Source organism: Aplysia californica, unplaced genomic scaffold, assembly GCF_000002075.1.
Source record: "Aplysia californica isolate F4 #8 unplaced genomic scaffold, AplCal3.0 scaffold00121, whole genome shotgun sequence".
NCBI classification, from domain to species: Eukaryota; Metazoa; Mollusca; class Gastropoda; order Aplysiida; family Aplysiidae; genus Aplysia; species Aplysia californica.
The window spans coordinates 840587-857860 of NW_004797391.1; the positions used below are offsets into that span (position 1 = coordinate 840587).

General features: G+C 40.6%; 2 protein-coding genes across 4 annotated transcripts in view; one reads left to right on the plus strand and one right to left on the minus strand.

Annotated features, from left to right (window-relative positions):
• LOC101861116 (mediator of RNA polymerase II transcription subunit 13-like) overlaps window positions 1-1728 on the minus strand; it is a 57095-nt gene extending 55367 nt beyond the window's left edge. For both annotated transcript variants that reach the window (XM_035969154.1, XM_013081207.2), the window contains exon 1: window positions 1501-1728. In XM_035969154.1, coding sequence (XP_035825047.1) covers window positions 1501-1569 — 69 coding nt within the window. In that variant the 5' untranslated portion in view covers window positions 1570-1728. The remainder of the gene's footprint in view (window positions 1-1500) is intronic.
• Window positions 1729-1772: 44 nt separating this feature from the next.
• Window positions 1773-17274, plus strand: part of LOC101855182 (protein KIAA0100) — a 73162-nt gene continuing 57660 nt past the window's right edge. For both annotated transcript variants that reach the window (XM_005096106.3, XM_005096107.3), the window contains exon 1: window positions 1773-1947. In XM_005096106.3, coding sequence (XP_005096163.1) covers window positions 1889-1947 — 59 coding nt within the window. In that variant the 5' untranslated portion in view covers window positions 1773-1888. The remainder of the gene's footprint in view (window positions 1948-17274) is intronic.

Genomic DNA, 17274 nt, shown 5'->3' on the forward strand with positions numbered 1-17274 from the left:
GGGGGCCTGAGGTAAAAGAAAATCTGGGAGGGTTACACGGGGGCATGCCCCCTGTTTTTACCCATAATTTGATATTTTACAGTAGTTAGATTTGAAATTTTCCTGAAAATAATTGTGATTTGCGACAATTTTAGCAGCTTTATGTGTGATTTGCAACAATCAGTATTGCAGTCTGACCCCCGAAGCAGTGCATCTGTGTGTGGGAGTGAAAGTAAAAATTTACCAAACTAATAATTTGCGGCAGAAATAAAGTCGAAATTCCTTTAACACTTTGCCATCATATTTTGGAGAAAATCCAAGAAAACTGGGCGATAATCAGCGAGATGAGGCGGCAAAGTGTTAAAAGTTGATAAAACAAGAATAAAAACTACAATGCCTGACCATGAGACGAGAGTGAAAAAAACATAATAGGGCCTACCCAGAGTTGCTCCTTACACATGACAAAAGTAAAGGACTAGATCTAGATCTAAATAGAGGTAGATCTAGTAGTAAAATTAGATTCTAGTAGGTAAGGACTTCCGGAAACGAGCAACCACCCCAACAAACAATAAAGAATAGACCTACCCTAAACCTAAACCTAACCCAAACCCTTGCCTTCTATTTCTATTCTACTCTGTCTCGTAGTGGTCGCTCGTTACGGAAGTCCTCCCATAACATCACATAATAATTTAATAGGCTATAAAGTAACTAACAGACTAGATCTAGAATCTACATGGATTTCAGTTAGAATCTAGACTCTTGGCCTACTCTTTACTTTAGATCAATAATAAAATCTAAAATGGGGAAATTCGTCTCACAATAATTATGATATATATAAGATCTTGGCTGCAAGACAACTTGAGAGCCCTAAATCTTGATCTAATATCCTAGATCAAGTAAAGAAGAAATTGTAAGCCACAAAACAGTGATAGACCTAGATCTAGATCTAGATCTAGCCTAGCTTCCGACAGCACCGAGAGACCACCTGCCTCTCTTGTGCCCTCAACTTTCATTACTGCACCAGACCGAGTCAGTTAGGTATGACACCCAACACATCTTCCATCTCATTCCAGTTGTAGTCAACAACCAGCTCCATATCACTCAAAAAGAGTGTAGATTTTAAAGCGGAACTCGTTTGCAACTCATTAAGACTAAAGGCAATGGGACAGACAAATAATTCCAACTCAATGATTATCTCAGGGGAGAGTGGGATTTGACTGAGATTACGGGGGCAATGACAGTGCCTAGTCAAGTGTGTGAATGTGTGAAACGAGGGAGATTCTGCATGTCCATTGTCAGGTCAATGAATAGTACGGAGTTTGATTTTTTAATCAAAGACAAACTAGGCTACAAAAATAATAAAATAGACAGCAATGTTCATTGGGCACACTTGGGGGGAAACTTTATCTCTAAAAGTTCTTCAGCACACTCAAAGATTCAATAATTGCACTAAAATCAACAACACGGCTCTGGCGGATGTAACATTTTTATCCGTTCAAAAAGTCATGAATCGCGTCTTACCAATGCGAAGAGATTTGTGAGGCAGTCCTCCAAGGAGCAGCCGTTTCCAGTCGGGTTTGGGTGACTCATGGTCACTCCATGTTCTCCTTAGTCAGAAATATATCCAATTGAACATTTGATAGGTACACAATACAAAATCTCAAAAATTATCGCCCATCATCGAATTCTTCACATAATATGGCTGACTGTAATGGCGACTCGATGGGAACAACACAAGGCGGTAAGGAAAACTCCTTCTGATTGGTCAATTCCAGTCACATGCATGTTGACCTAGATTTAATTGTATCAACATGGCAGCCCAAGAAAATGGGATGCTGAACCATGATGATAAAACTCATTTTTCTCGTCCAGTGTAGTGCTAGTCCTATTGTATGCTTTAAATGATACAATGGCCAATTTCTGGTGGACCTTTGTGTACGTCGTCGTCGGGTTCTGGATCCTTAGCAGGTAGAAAACTCTCTGAAGTTCTGTGAAGTAGTCAGCTGACTTGGATTTGATAAGGAAGTTAATGGAAATCGAAAGTTGAAATTGCTGCTTCCAATGTCTCTCAGATTTACTGAGGTTATCTATAGGCCCACTTTTCTTTCGATTTAGATTCTTTGCGTCTTGACTCTATTTAAATTGCTTTTTTAAATTTCAATTACGCTTATTAACATAGTATTTCTCTACGCCCGTGGAACAAAAAGTATTAGGCTATCCCTGACTTCAACTTCAGTCCAGAGTGCCGAAATCAAATGATTCCACGCCCACCTCCTGCCCGACCCTGTCTGCCACACATCAGCATCATCCTTCTTTACTTTTCACCTTCATCTTTTGTCATTGTGTAATCAACGTGTTATGCCTACTGTTGTTGACCGATAAATTATTTGAAAGTAGCATTAGGAGAAGAAAAAACCCACTCAGTTCTTCCACTTTCTCAGCAGAATGAACTTTCAGTCAGAGGTAAAGATTCCAAAGAAGGGAAGGTTTACAATAGGTACACACTAATCTAGATTCTAGATCTACTAGATCTAGATCTGATTCTAGATTCTATCTGACTATTTAGTTCTAGAAGATCTAGATCTAGACCTAGTTTGGTTGGGCTAAGAAGGAGTCTGGTGAGATTCCAAAATCGAAGTGTATACAGACCCGGTAACCGGGAACAAAGTCACGAAGTATACAGACCCGGTAGGGGAACTCTTTTGTGATTTCGGGAAGTTTCAGCCCCCAGACCCGGTAGAAATCTAGTGTGTGTGTGTGTGAGAGAGAGAGGGAGAGAGAAAGAGAGGAGGGGGGGGGGGGTTGCTGGCAAAATGTATATATAATATATATTATATATATGACATGCCCCAGTTGGCAGGAGGGAAGGAGAGAAAGATAGAGTGGGAAATAGGTGGGGACAAAGAAAGACAGAAACAAACAAAGAGAAGGCGAGCGATACACAGAGGAGAGAGAAAAAGAGAGAGGGGGGGGGGGGGGACTGCTCGATTGAAATTATGATTATGACATTGTAACTTGTTCTTTTCTTCAAATTGTGATTCCTCCAACTCCAAAACGGAGGAAAAACGATCGTTCATCGAAAAGACATCCGCAATCTTCATTTAGATCGAGGCTAGCCACGAAACTAGATCAAAGATTTGAATCTGTCTGCCTAGATCTAGATCTAGACTATAGATCTAGAAGAACCTAGGTCTACCCTGAGCCAAGAGGGCGCTGAAACTCTCCGAAATCACAAAAGAGTTCCTTTACCAGGTCTGTATACTTTGTGACTTTGTTCCCGGTTACCGGGTCTGTATACACTCCCTTCCAAAATATCAAAATAGCCTAATTGATCAACGAATGAATATGAATAGCTTAGGCTTTGAGAGTAAGATTAATGGTGAACACTAGAGTCAGAGCTGTTCAACAAGTCTCTCTCACAGTGCTGTTGACTGTATTGCAGTAGTCTATTAGATTCTAGAGGTGCCTGTAGAAATCGTTTTAAGGTGACTTAGTATAGAGTATAGATCTACATGCCCACATGATTATGATCTCTCTCTATATATATGGATACTCCATTACTCCATTGCAAGCGTACTTTTTTTTTTTAACATTATAAATGTTAACACCATATGAAGGATGATACCCAAAAAAGACTTCACTTTTGACTGGGAGGTAGGGGAGGTGGCATTTACTTACTCCACCGGCGTCTGAAGGCATTAGTGAAACAAACAGTAGAATTAAGGCTTAATATACATACAGCAGGCTCAAATAGTGAAAAACCCTCATGTACCGCACCAGTTTAGAATGCTGAAGCCATGATAGAATTCTTTTTAATTTTAAAAAAGCCTTGACAGTCCAAGAGACATGCTTTAAAGATTCACAGAGGTTCTCATCAACAAAGAACAGCTATCATACTGGTAGAGTGACTTCCTTTGGTATGTATTTACAGTGCAGTGCATTCATTCGTTGTTTAATTTTATGTTATAATAGTGTTTAGTATAAAATGGCTCTGCTGTTTTTTAAATACATTATATATGGTATATAATATGATGTTGCTCTATTAGTGATTTGCGACTCAGAGTTATATTTTTATGCTCAGCCTAATCTAAAATTATGGTGAAAAATTGCAGAGAATAGTGCACAGCGAATAAAAGTACAAGTAGGCCTACTTTTTTTTCTCTTGAACCCTCAGCTAACATCTTGTTGGAAGGCTCTCTTTATGTCAAAATGAAATATAATGTGAGATAACATGGTGAAATCAGGCGCCCGTCAAAATATTGAAATCGAAGAAACGGGCATTTTTCTGTTGGTTTGCCAATTTTTGTCGCATTTTCGTTTTTTGGCTCAACACCTTTTATGTCCATGTAAAAACACATTTCCATGAGAATTTTATTAAAAAACATTGATTAAAGGCAAAAAAATGTGTGATTTTTCAGTTTTCAAAGACTTCAAGCATTTGAAGTTTCCACACTTTGGCGCCCATTTTCTCAGTAATTTTATCTATGAAACCAGGTGTTCCCTCCTCTTTCAATTGCTGATATTTCGACTTCTATTCAAGATAGATGGATATTTCTAAATCGAAGCAAAGCGAATGAATATAAGCTTTCAGATGATACCAATAACTCTACATTGCCAAAAACTGACGAGTGCCTGATTCCACCCCGTCGTGACACATACTCAGAATTCAATTCTCATTTTGACCTCTATACTATATGACAATATGATCTTCCATTCGAGATATCGATGTGCAAGAGGAAGTGTGTTTTTTATGTTGTTATTTTACCTTCTTTGTGTCGCAAATTCCCTCCATTTTAAAGAGTGTCTATGTGGTAGATGATGTATGGTATAACTTTGATTGTAAAATGCCCTGTCAACACAACTGAAACCATTTAGGAGGCAGGTTTTTCTTTGTGTGGATGTTTGTAAGTGTAAGAAGAGAGAGACTGAAGGGGAGAGAGAGAGAGAGAAAGTAATGCTACAACATGAAAAAGGGAGGGAGGGAGAGAGAGAGAGAGAGAGAGAGAGAGAGAGAGAGAGAGAGAGAGAGAAAGTAATGCTATGCTATGACATGAAAAAAAGAGAGAGTGTATTAGGAGGGGTATGTTTCACTTTGAGTTTTAACAGAATGTTGTTTAAAAATGGTTGTGAAAAATATAAAGAGCACTTACAACCACATTATATAATCATCATTAAATATTAATTTCATCATTACCATAATTATTGTTATTATCATATAATTAGTGTTATATGAAATTGTTATCAATTATTACTGCATGTACCCTCATGAACTGAATTATCAACTTTCTAATTAAATCTGTATCTTCTTGCACTACCTCCTCATCTTCCACCGCCTTCTCTTCCTTCTTCTTTTGTTCCCTTCTAGATCTTTGAGGAGTATGATTCTCGACATCATTACTGCAATTTTTTTTTCTTTTAACCTCATGCAGTTTCATACGTTGTGTAATAATTCATAAGTCTTGCTGCTCTTCCTATATTTTCATACTCATTCAAATACACAGCACCAGCGTCTGTAGTTTAATTGTTAGACACTTTGCCACCGCACGCAAGGGACCCGAGTCCAATTCCTGTGTGCAGAGAACATTTTTATAGAGTATCTTGGTTTTCTCATGAGTTGACCATGACAGGCAAGGTTGGAAGCTCAACTCCTAAATTATCAAAATTGTGTGGATTTGGACGTAAAAACACATGCATTAAAAAATAAATTCCACAGCTGTACGACCTTCTACCCCAGAACAGTCAGAACTATCTAGGACAGCCACCTATTGTTGAGGAGAAAAGTGGCCATCTTAGACAGGTGGCTGTCTTAGGCAGGACTGATAAAATTGAGGAAAACAAACCATTCCCTTCTGAGGCCCAAACCAGAGGCGGTCAAAGGCTTAGGACTGTCATATGGCCTATTTTTCTGGGTTTTCTGGGAGGGGGGGGGGTTGCTTAATTAAATCATGAAATTCTACCAAGTGTAACGTGTTTGGTGAAAATGACAAGAATGCTCATCTCACTTTCAGTTTAATTACTTATATATGTGTTTTGTTAAATTTAACTCACGCCCATCTGTCATTTAATGTAGATACATTGTATTTCTTATTTGTATATTTTTAACTCTCTTGACAATGACAAACGCTCACAAGCCGACTTTCTTTCTGTAAGTTTTAATTCTTCTATTACAGTCATAGACACCCATCCTTCTGCAAGAAGACATTGATTGTTTATGTTTGGGGATGCGGAGTGGGTTGTTGTTTTTTCAAATTATTGTTTTCATTTGTAAAAATGGGATGTGACTTGACAATAATATTAGCACTTCTTCGTGTGTTACTCTTGTGAGTTGGAAAGATGGAAACTGATGCCTTGAGACCTTGATTTCCATTGTACACTGACGTCAGTATACGCAATGGGTCTCATGAAATATTGTTTGCTTCTTTTTGTCGTCGTCCTCCTCCTCCTCCTCCCCATTCTTGCTGGTTCATTACCGCGATTTGTTCTGAATTTTCCCGGAACTGGTCAGTTTTCTTTTACTTTCGACTGCAAAGAGGATCTCTCTAAGTTTCTGTGAAGATTTAGTTCTCGATTCCATCTTCGGTCATCAATTGAACAACAAAGGCGGTAGACAAGGGTTGGATAGAGATTGGGGAGAAACCGTGGGCGGGGGGGGGGGGGGTGAGAGAAGGAGAGTGGGGAAAGGGGTGGGAGGATGCGAGGTGGAAAAAGGGAGAGAGACTGAAAGGGATTGAGAGATCGAAAAAGGGAGAGAGAGGGATTGAGACTATGGAATCTGAGGAAAAATCTAAGTTTAGCCTCAACCCATACCTGTACATGGCGAGTTTTGAACCAAGAGCTTGATAAGAGTTTAGCACCCGCCTATGAGCCAACCCAACTGCTCTTTATGTTCAACTTTGTCTTTGCATAGAGAGAAGAGTCTGGGGCTCTCGTTGAAGAAAGACTTCTCTATGTAGTTCATTCTTTGATTGACCATTTATTGTTCATTACTAATGGCACATGATGATTTCATCTGTAAACAAATAGATTTACAGAGACAAAGAATAATACCAGTATAACGTAAAATGAAATAACATGGGGTACATCGCATAATGTACAGATGCAACTAGCATGAAGAACATGAACTAACATCATATAACATATAACCATACACTCATGGTCTAGAGGTTTATGTATTCGCCTCTCATTCAATAGGTCCCGGGTTCAAATCCGGATAGCGATGGGCTCTCATGGTCTAGAGGTTACGGTGTTCGCTTCTCATTCAAAGGTCCCAGGTTCGAACACTAGTTGTCTCCTTTGACTTGTTCTCCTGCTCTCTAGCAATGTTCTGTCGTCTGCTTCCATCTCCACTTACTGCCCCCGCTCTCTCACCTCCGTTGCCCCCTCCTCTGGGCTCCTGACTCTTTCTGCAGCCTTTCTACTGCTATTCCTTGACTTCTTACTGCTGTTTTTCCGCTACACCCTGATCTTCTGGTTGGAAGATCTACACCTAGTATCTCGGACAAGGACGAAAAATCTCGGAGATCCCGTGTGCGAGTTGCGCACGTTAAAGATCCCTTGCTGGTTTAAAATCGATAAGAGTAGGCTTCGGCCGCCATCCGGGCAAAACTCAAAGGTTCCTACCAACTGAAAATGTTTGGTGTGTCCCGCGCGCTCATATGACCGTATGCAGTTGCGAGCGCCGTTAAACACTCACCCAAAAAAGAGGATAACAACGGAAAATGTTCTTCTCTAAAATGTTCTCTTTTCACATCATTTCCTGCTCTCTAACAATGTCCTGTCGTCTGCTTTCGTCTCCACTTTCTGCCCCCACACCCTCAACTCCTTTGCCGTGACTGGACTCCTGACTCTTTCTGAATCCTTTCTACTGTTCCACCACTCCTTGACTCATTAAGCTGTCTGTCACCCACACCCCCGATCTTATGGCAGATAATATCTACACCTAGCCTTCTAGGATTAGGGCGAAAAATCTCGGAGGTTCCGTGTGCAAGTTACGCACGCTAAAGATTCTTGGTGGTCCAAAATCGATGAGCAGGCTTCGACCGCCACCCGGGCATAATTCAGAATTTCCTACCAACTGAAACTGTTTAATGTGTTTCACGCGCTCCTATGACCTTATGCAATTGCGAGCGTCGTAAAACAATTACCACCCCCCCCCAAAAAAAAAAAGAGAGCGAGAGAGAGAGAGAGAGAGAGAGAGAGAGAGAAGAGTCGGCACTGAAATGTCATTTTCCATATATAGAATTTAGCCATTCTTTCTTTTGAGTATCAAGAATTAGCTGAAGTTGCTTCCAAAGGGAAGGGAGAGGGAACAGAACAGATATTTTTCCCCAATGCATTTTCAATAAAAATTCCCCCGTCCTGGTACCCCGATTGTCCAGAAAGTTATATGGAAAAGGAATTTTTGTTGGCTTCTACTAAGTCGACACGTGCACACCGGAACAAAGTCTATGATTAATTTGGGCGCACCCCCGAAAGACGAACCTATTGCTCTCAATCCTTTGATCTTAAATCCTCAGAAAGACGAATTTCTTTTGAACAATACATGTACTGTAATGATTGGATACCAGTATTCGCAGTACATGTATTTGATTCTACCATAGTCAGTAGACAGAAGTTGCAAGATTTGAGTGGCATGGTAATCTTGATCAATGGCCGATCGCACTCTTTCTTCTTTTAAAGTCTGGTCTTTGGCAGAGGACGGCAGTTGCTGGAGCTTTCATAATTAAAGCTGTTGTTTCTTCAGCGCTGCCAGGAAAGGAGAAAAATTTGGATGAGAGTTTATGAAATAACTTTGGAAGTGGGAATGAAAACTTTCCCATGCGGTGGTGGTTCATCCTGTGGATAATTGTAAAAGCCACAATTACATTAAATGTACTTTAGGTCGAAGCCTCCCCTGATACACGTACTGAATCTTCAGTCGTGCTGTTGCAGGTAGCCCTGGTGTAAATTTTATCCACTTCTTTCTGGTCTTCTTTTGAGTGGTTCCTTCAACCTTTTTGACAATCCTGTGTCAGTTATGCATCGAAATATTATGCAGTCATTCACTCAGCACCACCAACGAATTACGGTTTATGATTCTTTATTCTTTGTCTTCGTTTTTAAAGCGACAGCCTTTTAAGTTTGAGACCAGTGGTCGTAAATATTTCCGTCTCTGGGTGTGGATGGTTGGAGGGTGCCACTAGTAGTTGTGATAGGTCTTACTTCCTTACTCTCCCTCTGTTGTTTCTGTCTGTCTGTCTGTCTGTCTGTCTGTCTGTCTGTCTGTCTGTCTGTCTGTCTGTCGGTCTGTCTGTCGGTCGGTCTGTCGGTCGGTCGGTCTGTCTGTCTGTCTGTCTGTCTGTCTGTCTGTCTGTCTGTCTGACTTTTCCCCAGCAGTAAATAACCATTATTGTGTCGATGTGCTTATTTTTACTCAAACAAATAAACAAACAAAAACGCTCATCTCTGGGTGTTACATTGCGAATGGCCCGCCAATTTGCAAAGTTCTATCCATTTTCAAGTGTATGACCGCGTAGAACCTGGAGAAGAGTCACGGAAATGGATGTACAGAAAAGAGGGAAGACATGGAGTGACATCAAGCGACTCGCCCAGGATAGGGAAAGGCGGAAAGTGTTTGTTCGTGGCCTATATCCTGACCCTAGGTGAAAAGGGCAATGATGATGACATATTTTACGTAAAACCGCGTGTGTTCTTGTCACAAAGCAACATCAAGAATCTTAGACAAGATTATTTACTGTGAGGTGTGAGCATCGAGTACGAAATTGCCTCAAAGAAAAAGTTGTTCGAAGGAGGCGGCATGTTAGTCAATCGAGGGTACCATGCGGGTAGGCGTTCGTCGTCCGAGATTCCGAATGACGTCTCAGCCCTGTGTGGGTAAAGTTTGATCATTAACTCGCCCCCCTTTTGTAGTTGTAACCAAACAGTTTTTAGAATGACAGAAGTTTGGTATCGAAACTGGTAAATGATCATTATATTTCTGAGCATTGCGTGCATGTGTATGTGTTCTTAATTTGAAGTACAATGTTCAAGTTATCCCCGCACTCCATGGAATAAGACTTCTAAGAGGGTATCTATTTATCACTTTATGTTGGATATTAATGATTTTTCCACACACACCACGCAGGTGTACACAAGACATCAGTGATTGATATAACCCGCCCAAAACTTCATTCAACTGTACACGCACACAAATCGTAGCGCAAACTTCATTTCAAAGGAAAAAATGCTTGTGTGTGGGGGGAGGGGGGAGGGGGGCTCAGTCTCTGCCATGGTCTGGAACAGAGAGTATGTCTGGACTAGGCCTACGTCACTCAATGCGTGAATGCAGCGCAGTTGTAATAGTAGCGCGTATTCCATTTCTATGTGACTGACTCGTTTAACCATATCAATACCGCCGGGAGAGGGCGAGTTCATGATCACCTTCTCCGACTGCTGACCTATTTTTTTTACCGGGGGCGAATTAGAGATCCACAGAAAGGATATTCTTTACTTAGATTTAGATAGCCATTTTAAAGCATCAAATTATAATAATATTGTTCCATGGGATCCAAACGGGGCTTCCTTTTTTTTTTCAAGACAGAATGCACCGACGATCTGATGATAATAATAGTTTAGTTCCCCCCTCCTCACCTCTCTCCCCCCCCCCTTTTTTTTTTTCGCCCCCCCCCCCCCTTTTTTTTTCGCTCACTCTCTTTCCTTTTCATACTTCCATCTTCCTTTCTGACATGCTCTCTCTCTCTCTCTCTCTCTCTCTCTCTCTCTCTCTCTCTCTCTCTCTCTCTCTCTCTCTCTCTCTCTCTCTCTCTCTCACTCTCTCTCTCTCTCACTCTCTCTCTCTCTCTCTCTCTCTCTCTCTCTCTCTCTCTCTCTCCCCTCTCTCTCTTTCCCCCTCACTTCCTTGTGGTTTAATTGGTTTTACTGACATGACAGACTTGGGCAAAGATAGTACAAGACAAGATGGGCCACTCAGCCTAAAAAGTGTCCGCAGGAAGTATGCTCTTTGCTTCAGATGGCGCTGCAGTCTGTTTTGAAGCTCTCTTTCGTTTTTCCAGAAGAAGAATAGGAATAGCACCTCCTTGCGTGCGCAGATCGACTGCTGTTCATCAGCAGTTCGGGTATGTTCAGTGCGGAGTTTTAGGTTTTTTAAGAATTTTAATGAACTCTCGCCCTTCATTCTAAAGTCAAATTAAACGAAGAAAACCATCTCCTTTTCCTCCGGAAGAGGTTTTTTGTCAGCGTAATCATTTTTAAAAAGCGTTCTTCCGAAATTTGTCCCAAAACTTGCTAGTTTCACTTTTATTTTTTAAAACTCAAGTAGGGTAACTCTGTTCGCAAAGAGTGCGCTTTTGTGAAGAGGGCGCCACCAAATTTTGAGGACACTTTTTTAATTGGCTCAAAGAGAGAAGTGGCCCATCTTGTCTTGTACTATCTTTGACTTGGGAAAGTTTTTAGTACAAACCAAATTGATCTTACGTCTCTCTCTCTCTCTCTCTCTCTCTCTCTCTCCCTCTCTGTCTCTCTCTCTCTGTCTCTCTCTGTCTCTCTCTCTCTCTCTCTCTCGACCTAGTGTTTTAATTTCTTATTTTAATATGACAGACTTGAGAAAGTTTTTAGTACTGATCAATTTGATCTCACGTGTTCTTCCTAGGCCCGTCGTTAGTGTACCGGGGTATCTTTTTGGCGACAGACAAGTCCGTAGGTTTCAATGGTGACAGAATCTGCCAGGAGTTTTGTTTAGTTTTCCATTTCCTTCAAAAAATCGTGCAAATCCTTAACCGTTCTACTTTGTCTTGAATAAAGCATACACATTACGCATTTTGATTTTTTACTTCACCAAGAACAAAGCAAACACTGTGTTTGGCTTTCAACGTTCTTTAAGATAAAACAAGCGCGTTGTTTGACGTCCAACTTTATGTTAGAATAAAAACAGACGCGTTATTTTGCTTCCAACTTTGTCTGGAATAAAGCAAACACATTATTTGGCTTTCAACTTCGTCTAAAATACATGGCTATGTGCATCGAACACGTTTTTTTGTGGCTCTGGTCTTTGTTTCGAATAAAACGAGCAAATCTGTTACTACTACTTTCAAGTTCGTCCAGAATAAAAATCTGCATACTTTCTTTGTCTAGACAATTTGTTTGGCGTTCAGCTTTGTCTCGAATTAAAAAACAATCAGTATGTCTGGGTTTTGATTTTGCCTAGAGTAAAAGCTATGGTTTGTTTGGCTTTCGGCGTCGCATGTCCAAATTGTGTCAATATCATGTATAAAACAATCTGTATGTTTGGTTTTAAATTTCGTCAAGAGTAAAAGCAATTAATTGTTTAACTTTCGGCGTTTCATGTCCAAAATGTGTCTATATCGCCCTTAATTCAAAATGCACAACTTTTCATTTGTGTTTTGTATGCAGCCATGATATGCGTCCTCCAGATGTGATTCCGCTAATTACATGTAGGCCTGCTGGGCTAATCATTCCATATAGTCTACATATAATATATATGTACCTGGATTATATTATAATTCCATATAGTCTACATATATGTATATATGTACATGGATTATATTATATGAATAATATAGTGTGTTTCTACCTGGTGGGGCTGGGCTACTGACAACCGATATTCTGTGATGTGAGGCTTTTCACCTCGAACACAAAGTAGCCTACGTGAGTTCGATTCCCGCGTGGAGAATTTTATTTTATTACCGATTACATCCGTGTTTCTATTGAAATTCTGGGTCCCATTCTGTCTAGGTTTGCTTTACATGTCCCCTAATGAATTATCTAATGTAAACCGTGGTGATGGGAGCGTAAAAATGTATACCTTTCCAACCAAATCTCCATATATATCTCTCTTTGGCGACAATATGTTCAAATAATAGAGGACCGATTACACTGGACTACCAAAGCCTTAAAGATTAATTAAACTTTTATTTTTGTCTACAACCAGAATTGTAACGAAAACAAAATATGTTATTCTATAGTTTGTTACTGTTTGTGTCATCTTCGCTAATTTGGGGTCAGTCAGAATGAGTGTGATACTCGAAAATATTTTTCTTTGACAAAAGAAGAAGATAATAACAAACCGTGATTAGTGTAATAAATAGGTGCTGGTTTAATTGAAAGTCCATCGTTCTAGTGCCACCGCGGAATGTTGGGCTGACCGGACCGTAAACCCTGCCCGATCGACCACAGTCTGCGCTGAAGGGCAAGTCCCGCCTGATTAGCCGCTGTAAGGACAAGGCGGTTTGGGGGTGAGATCAGAAACAGTGGCGTTTACAATTGTGTTGTGTGGTTGGATGAATTGCTTCGTTTTGCGATGTTCTTTGGATCAAAGAATTTTGCGGAGGTAAAGACTATGAATGACAAGTAAGTTGCGACAACAAGTGATCACACTGGTCTATTTTCAAGTAATCGGGGGGGGGGGGGGGGGGGGGGGGGGGTGAAATCAGAAACCGTGGCTTTTTACATTGGTGTTGTGTGGTGGGATGAATTGTTTCTTTTTGGGATGTTTTTTGGACAAAAGATTTTTGCGGAAGTTAAAGACTATGAATGACAAGTAAGTTGCGACAACAAGTGATCACACTGGTCTATTTTCAAGTAATCGGGGGGTGTGGTGGGGGGGGGGGCACCCTCACAACCACACCCGCACACACCCACGCTCCCCCGCACACACATACACAACCCCCCTCCTTTGCGCCCCCCCCCCCCTCTGCCGCCAAGAATATGCTCAAAGCTCTGTACTCGCAACGGGGAAATGTAAACTGATCCTTGTCCCAAGTCCCAAGCCTTAATAAACGAGTAGACCGTCAACCAAACCAGTTGTCAGGCCGGTCAGGCGGTAGATATTTAACTAAACCGGAAACATCGCGGTAGACCTTCAACTAAACTGGCACCAGTCTGAATATAATGAGGTGACGCCATCAGTTAACTGAGATTTATTTCGACCCCCACATACAATTCCAGGATTTAGTTATTTCGCATGACAGTAATAGCAAATTAAAATGTCTTCGATCGGTCTGAGCCAGGAATAACTACTGCTGACCCCTGTTGGGAAAGTTTGACTGCCGGTCGGTTAGACACAAACTTGACCGTCATAGAAGAGGTTGCGGTTCGAATCCAATAGGGTCCTATGGTAGGTTGTATTTATTTATTTATTTATTTATTTATTTATCTACGGTTCGAATCCAATAGGGTCCTATGTAGGTTGTATTTATTTATTTATTTATTTATTCATTTATTTATTTATTTATTTGTTTGTTTATTCATTTATTTATTTATTTATTTTGGCCGCATTTCATAGGGTGTTGGTGCTCAGTCCGGAGTCCTGAAGCTTGTGGAATGGTTGGTTGGTACTTTTGGTGTGGTTTGCTTCGTTCACCTCGTTTTCTATTGTCATTACTTCAGCGAGTTTCTTGTTTTGGGGACCACGGAACTGTTGCAATGTATAGCGCTGGCTCGCTGTTTTGTACAACTCAACTCTATCTTGAAACCAATTTCCTTGCTTTAAAAAAAATTGTACCCGTGTTACGTTTAGCGCGCCATTTGAACATCTTCATGGTTGGAACGTTTCCATCTACGTCTGTACAGACAAGATAAAATGTTCATTCAAGTGACACTTACACTCAAAGAATTATTTCTTTAAAAAGCTACTTCACCAGCTGCACACACACACACACACACACACACACACACACACACACACACACACGCACACACACATATACTCACACACACACACACACACACGCACACACACATATACTCACGCACACACACACACGCACACACACACACATATACTCACGCACACACACTCACCTACACACACACCCACCCACACACACACACACACACACACTCACACACACACACACACACACACACACACACACACATATATATATACATGTATATATATATATATATATTATATATATATATATATATATATTATACACTTTTCTTTGTAAACCAGTCGAAGCAATGCGAGAGGAGAATACAGTGGGTGGTTTGCGGGTGCTGCGATGTGGTTTGCTCCTTCTTTCCAACCAAACATCTATTGTACTATTATTCTCTTGTATTTTTTTGTGTTTGTTACTCTCTTGTAGCACCTCTAATCTTCGTCACTTACATGACCTTTTTGTTGCAAGTGTGTAAAACTCTTACCAGAAAAAACACCAACAAAACAAACAAAAAGAATACAGGCCAGATCATACGTCTACTCAGCAGTGCAGAAGTTAAAACACTCACAAGCGCAAACAATAATTAGTTCACCGAGTGTCTCGTTTAGTGCAAGGTCTCTCTGTAGTAGACTAAGACTGTGACATCTTTTGTCAGTTATTTTAAGGGCAGACAGAATCAAATGTCGGTACCGAAAGTCCGAATGTCATTACATTTTGAAAGTGAAACGCAACCCCCCCCCCTCCACCCCTTAGAAATATCGATGCGTCCACAACTTTATTTGTTTGTTTTCACTGTTCATTAGTAGTTAACCTTACTCATAGATCTTAATATGTAATAATATATTATCATGGTGTCGGTATGTGGACTGCAACTTTTTGCAGGAAAATGATTCTCTTGATCGTCAAACCTTTTGGAGTCCGACCATAGTTCCTCGATCGGGTTGCCTGGCAACGCGTCGGTGTTATGTCAAGGTTTCTTCGCTTGGGTTTATTCAATACAATATTCTGTTGATACCAATTATAGCTTGGGAGTCCGTAGGTCGTAGGCTTACTTCATTTCTTTCCCACGGACTGGTATTCATCTATCATCCTTTTCTCCTGCACTAAATGGCTTTTTTTGTCGACGTGCTTCTCTGCACTGAACGCAAATGACTGTCAAGTCCGTTCTTCTCTTCCCCTTACATTAGAAATGAGGCACCCTTTTGGCGACCGTCCAAACTCCAAAAGACAGGACAGTTTTTCTTTGATATAATTCTCACTTTTGAGATTATTTGGCTTGTTTTAGAACAACACGTCATAGAAGACCAATCGTTAGAGAATGAACTTTGCATACAGTTTAGAACGTGATTCCACAGTTCCTTTTTTCAGTATGTTTTTTTTTTAAATAAGAAAATCTTTAATGGTGAAAAGAAAAACCAAATCTTTATTGTCCAGACACTGGTACATCGGTTAAGTGTTTCTCCCATCCCCCTCCACCCACACACACAAACACACGCGCACCTGTACATACTCTCGCGCATACATATAGCCTCTCTTCAATACATATGCACACTCATAATATATACTTACACTCACAGATAGACTCCCAGTCACACGCATACATGAAATGTTTCAGTGCTAGACATAATCAGTCTTCTGATAGATACATGTATAGGTATGACGTAAGTCACCCTGCTACAAAGCTTTAACCTCAACGGAGGAGTTCAAGAACGACTTTGATCTTTTGAATCGATGGCACTACACTGAAACATCCTGGGTTAGAATTATCACGTTCGTGATTGTGGAGAACAGACATGGACCTCGTCCGTATGACCTGTCGCGCCAGATACCAAGGATAGTCTAATAAAAGATCAATAACTATGATTCGTGTATGCTAATTTCTGATGGATTTTATCCGAATAATTAGACGGCGTCTTTCTGACTAAACACAGCTGAACAATTTCATACTATTTATGGAACTGTCTACAAGGGCAAACTTTGCCTTCAGATATATTTCTTTCTCTCGGCCTCCGTTTGGCTTGATACAGTGGTATGCAGAAGCGCTAATCACAGTTCTGAGCTGCATTTCCCTGGGGTTTGTGGATGGTTGGTGGATGCTCTGGTGTGGTTTGCTCCTTTCCCTCTATCAAACATATGTCGTCCACATCTCTCCTTTTTCTTTCCTTGGTACGTTATTCTCTTGTAACACCTCTGATATTCGACTTTTAAATATGACCTGTTTGTGTTGCAAGTGCCGTAAAATTCTTACTAAAACTTTTTTTTAAAGGGGGAGGTTATAGCCCAATCCTGGAATGACAGTCATCGCCATACTGACTGCTAATGAAAGGGGCAGTGTCGAGTGACGATGCTGCCTGTTCCTTCCTTCTGGCTGTCTGTTCGGCGCGCTGGTCGAATCTCTTCAATAATATAAAGATATCAGTTACAATTAATTGTCCAAGACGGCCACCCATTATCGTGGAGAAAAGTGGTTGTCTTACACAGATAGGCGTCTTTGTCAGTGTCACCATCTCCATTGTCATTATCATCATCATCATCATCATCATCATCATCATCATCATCATCATCATTAGTATTTGTAATAGTATGGTTTATTTTTTAAAAATTCCTCAAAGGT